Source organism: Papaver somniferum, unplaced genomic scaffold (assembly GCF_003573695.1).
Source record: "Papaver somniferum cultivar HN1 unplaced genomic scaffold, ASM357369v1 unplaced-scaffold_4882, whole genome shotgun sequence".
NCBI lineage: Eukaryota > Viridiplantae > Streptophyta > Magnoliopsida > Ranunculales > Papaveraceae > Papaver > Papaver somniferum.
Genome location: NW_020647507.1, coordinates 1 through 4,864, shown reverse-complemented (window position 1 = coordinate 4,864; position 4,864 = coordinate 1). Strand labels below are relative to the sequence as shown.

The 4,864-nt window shown below is 35.7% G+C and overlaps 1 protein-coding gene across 1 annotated transcript; it reads right to left on the bottom strand.

Moving 5' to 3' along the window:
- Positions 1–171: 171 nt before the first annotated feature.
- On the bottom strand, positions 172–2,427 carry LOC113342890 (protein ACTIVITY OF BC1 COMPLEX KINASE 8, chloroplastic-like). Its single transcript, XM_026587270.1, has 7 exons — positions 2,293–2,427; positions 1,973–2,059; positions 1,560–1,649; positions 1,346–1,472; positions 1,052–1,152; positions 728–896; positions 172–558 (listed from the first exon to the last, which is right to left on the bottom strand). Exons 1-7 carry the CDS (start codon positions 2,425–2,427, stop codon positions 191–193), a joined length of 1,077 nt encoding a protein of 358 aa, XP_026443055.1. The 3' UTR covers positions 172–190.
- Between the last annotated feature and the right edge of the window lie 2,437 nt (positions 2,428–4,864).

The window sequence follows — 4,864 nt, the reverse complement described above, 5'->3', positions numbered from 1 at the left end:
TTTTTTTTAGTTTTAGAGATTGATCTATATTCAGTCATTAACTGTTCTATTTGAAGAGAAACTACAATATAGATATCAATCAGCAGCGCAATTATCTATAAACACCTATTAGTCGCAACGGCACTAACTAAATTTCTTTCACTGATATCCACTTACAAAAATCTCAAGGAATGTAATTCATAACTCTAATTTATGAGGTTTTTCGAGCTTCTTTGGAAGAAAAGAAAAATGCACACAAGAAGAAGGTAGAACGCCCATAGCTTCCTACAGACCAAACGGTACCAGAGTGCCCAATTTGGCTCATCAAGGATCGAAAAAACAACAAAGAAATAAGTGCATAAAAGGGGATACGTTGCTTAGCTTTTTCAGTTAAACTATTGGTTGAATAATAGATTTTCATTAAAATAATACAAAATTGAAGAAAAGATCTACGAACCTCACAACATGCCAGGAACATCTTCGCAAGTCCTTGCTTCATAGAGGTTGACACTCTCTTTGTAAGACCAAAGTCTAGCAAAATCGGACGATGTGGGGGTTCCTTGCTCACAAGAAAATTACCTATAGCGAGAGAGCAGGAAGAGAAAAAAAATCAAGCAAGTGCTATCAGCATCAACCATATGTAAACACCTTTCGACACGTTCACATGAATTGCAACTAAATTAATATTGTCAGTGTTTAATACACTCCCAGGCATAGAAGTATAAGTTTGCAAAGATGAGGCGCATACCAGGATGGGGATCACCGTTAAAAAATCCATCCACATATATTTGGTGGGCATACGCACGGGTAATTTCTTCAAGGAGCTTTTGTTTGTCAACACCAAAAGCATCCAATGATTCTTTGTCATTTAAACGAATTCCATCCATGTATTCTAAAACAAGGCACTTCTCCGATGACTGCAATAAACGAATGAATATTTAGTTCGTACTTTATAGAGTAATGTTGATAGAAAATCTCTGGAAAGATTCAACTATTGGCTTACTACCATGTCTTTCCAATGCTTTCACATGATAAGCATCATGAGGTCAGGGTGATGCTCGAAGAATTATACCTGAATCACTTCTGGAATAAAGACATCGACGGCATTCCCAGGGGCAGCATTATCCCGCTTGTCTTTGTAGTTAAGGTTCTTTGAGACAGTTCTCGTGTTCTCTGTATGTATGCACATTACACAACCACAGATTGCATCGTTAACGTGGGTCAAAAATTCAAACAAAACGCCGCAACTATCCAATGTAAAAAACTATTGTGCCTAGAAAATATCAAAAACCAGAAAATATCCTTCATTCCAGTTTAGGTATTCTGAAATCATATCAATGTTGATTATATCAGGGGAAACTATTACCAGCTTCATGATTAAAGTCCAGTTCTTTGGGTGCTTCTTTGCACCACTCATCGATCATCGGGTTGAAGTCATATTGTGGTTCTGCCCATGCTATCCAATCAACTATCGACTTTGCATTCTTCAAGTCCTGCAAGGGGATGGAATGCTTAACACTCACAAATTGACTACTTCAAATAATTTGTTCATCAGAACCGAAGTTAAAGAAATCTATAACCTCTAGTATGACTGTCTTGATGCCCTCATGCTGAACTTTAACAACCACGTTCCTCCCATCGTTTAGAGTTGCACGATGAACTTGTGCTATCTACATTTTGGATAAGAAAGACATCAAGAGAAGATTATACAGCCATTAGTCCCATTACATTGAAAAGCTGTTCATTTGCAAGAAAAGCATGATATAACTATTCAACATTTTGTACTACTAATTTCAAAAATTACTCTCTCCTCGCTAAATGAGCATAATAACATGATTTAATGCTAAGATGGTATCATAACCTATTTCATTTAGAGCATCCTACATATGTCCATCCAGCATTGATTCTAAATTTCTGATATGACTGCATTTAGTCCCTATAAACATTCAAGTTGGTTCAAGCAGGTTTCTAAGGTTTAGTCTCAGAATCTTACCGACGCTGTTGCAAGAGGAGTTTCAACAAATTCTGAGAAGAGATCATCCACAGATTTTCCCAACTCTTTCTGAATAGTTCGGCAAACCTATTGTAACAGAAACTGTCAGGTAAAAACAATAACAGTGCAATAAGATGATGAATCAGCAAAGAGCGTATTGGACTGTTTAATGCATATTTTTCAAAGAAAAGAAGCAGAGGCTGACCTTTTACTTCTTACTTATTTATTTTATTCTTTAAGTGATTAGAACTTGAAACACAACTTGAAAGTTTAATCGAGATATGAGAACACACTGTATCTGATAAGCTATATAATTTCACCTCTTTCACTGGGCGCGGAGGAAGAGAATCTTGCAACTGCTTGAGGAGAACAATATACGCCTGAGGAAGTACATCAGCACGTGTCGATAAATACTGAACAATATACGCATGAATATCCTTATAAATAGTTCTCATCAACGAATTTAACTTGTTTTATCTCTTTCTAAAGCATCATCAGAAACCTCTCTCGTGTGTTCTTGGTTGGGTCAAGGGTTGCAAACCTGGAATCCAATTTCTCTGTTGTAGGGCTTTCATTGTATCTTGAAGGCATTATTTCGCATACCTGTTGCAATCTCCAATTAATATTGGGAGGGTAGAAATAATCGTATAAAAGAAATATATTCGAGCCTTGAAAGTCTGGAATACAATAATTTCTTTGTGTTTATTTCATCCTCTATTTGAACGCATTTTCCAACAGGTTCCAGGTTCGAGCCCCCAATAGCGTAATATTGCAGGAATTAACATGGAAGGTAGAGTTAACTCCCCTTGTGACACAATCTCAGCCCCCCATTCGCTTTGGCTCCCTTGGCTAGGTTACCCATGAGGCTCGTTGGTAGGCTAGCACAGCAACCTATTCAATTAATGTAGTAGTATGTTGTTAGAGCTTAGATGGTTTGGCTTCCAACTAGTTAATGTAATATTCTTTGATTATTAAAATTAGTTAATGTAATATTCCTGAGTAAAATTAGTTTTGTGTTTCGGTTGGAATCCCATTCTGTTATTCTATCTTTGGGACGGCTAAAATGATCAAAATTTAAGAGCTAAGTAGAAGGATTCGAATTCACTATTCAATTAAAATTGTCAAAACACAACAAATATTTTCCTTTAATCACTAGCATCATCATAATACTCAAAATCGAAAACTGAAACATGAACCCTAATGCTCCTCCATCCATAGGACACGGGTTCACTAAAATCGGGCGAACTAAAGATACAACATCTGCTTTGGCTCCCTTGGTTAGGTTACCCATGAGACTCCCTGGTAGCTAGGTTAGCACAACAACCTGTTCAATTAATATAGCAGTATGTTGTTGGAGCTTAGCTTATTTGGCTTCCAACTTGTTAATGTAATATTCCTGAGTAAAATTAATTTTGTGTGTCTGTTGGAATCCCATTTTGTTATTCTATCTTTGGGATGGCTAAAATGATCAAAATTTAAGATCAAGTAGAAGGATTAGAATTTACTATTCAATTAAAATTGTCAAAACACAACAAATATTTTCCCATTTTTTATTTTTGAAAAAAGTAAAGATAAATAAATAAGAAAGGGTGTCAAGATAGAACATTCGAAAGATACAAGAAGAGATTAGCAAAGCACTTAGAGAGCTTACAATAACCTACTACAAGCTTTCCCAAACGAAGTCATCAAACTTTACATTTCTAAAAGATTCAACATTAATGGGCCAACTAAGAAGCAACACTTTGATATCTATAACAAGAGAGTTTAAAGCCTTTTTCACTTGTTTCTTAGCAATCAAAATGTCATTCCTTTCCAACCACACAACCCACCAAATAGCAAATAGTTTCCCTTAATCACTAGCATCATCATAATACTCACATTCGACAGCTGAAACATGAACCCTATTGCTCCTCCAGCCATAGGACACGGATTCACCAAAACCGGGAGAACGAAAGATGCAACAACAACCACGGAATCCATAATAAAGCTTGTTAAGTGTAGTTAAACTTAGTAAAATTGTTGTATCTTACTAAACATATTAATAAAGGTTATCAAACCAAGGGTGGTTACTGATTGATAGAATCCTAACGGATTAGGGAAAGAGCAAGAAGCCCTTGTCAGAGATGATATTGTGAGATTGGCATGGATGCAAGTGGTGCCTCTACATAGGTCTCCAAGTAACTTTGTCGAACCAGTTGCCTTCCAGTTCCAAGTTTCAAATTTAGCTGGTGATTTAATGGTTTTCAATTATTTCTTCTAATTATCTGTATCTGCTTGGCAATAACGCTATAAACTCCTTCCTTATCTGCTTAGCAATAACGCAATGAAGTCTTACCTAAATAAGACCAAGTTCTGCGTGGGAAATTTATGGATCATCGCTATTTATACCCCTCTAAAATACATCTCTCTCTAAACAATCACATCCACGCTTGCGTTATCTCAACGCCGTAAACGCTATTCTCTGAATCTTTTTGAAATCCCCAATTTCAAACCCTAGTTCAAATATTGGAAAACGATTAATAAAAAAATAATTTTTTAAATTTTAATAAAAAATTATAATTTATTATTTTATTTTGTGAATGAAACTTTTTAGTCCCACATCGTGGAGTTTCCAATTTTTAGTAGTTTTAAGAAACTATATAAACCTTTTAGTCCCACATCGGGGAGTTTTTCTTCTTAAGTTGTATTTGTCAATTATATAAAGAAATTCACTACTTTTGTAAAATCTATGGGAAAGGGGTTGCTCTATATTTTAGAGGGACCCCTAAGGGAAAATATTTTATAGCGGTTTTTAAGCATTCGCGATTTTCCTTAACGGTTTTTTCGGAGTTGCCAAGCTCAAGTTGAGCATCTACTACATATGCTAGTAGTAGGTGTATTAGGGTGTTTTAT

Excerpts from the sequence above, each read along its gene's own strand:
- LOC113342890 (XM_026587270.1), bottom strand. The coding sequence starts at position 2,427 with ATGAGAACTATTTATAAGGATATTCATGCGTATATTGTTCAGTATTTA. Across the intron at positions 1,153-1,345 it reads GGACTTTAATCATGAAGCTG|AGAACACGAGAACTGTCTCA; the intron begins GTAATAGTTTCC and ends GCATACATACAG. Across the intron at positions 897-1,051 it reads TTATTCCAGAAGTGATTCAG|TCATCGGAGAAGTGCCTTGT; the intron begins GTATAATTCTTC and ends CGTTTATTGCAG.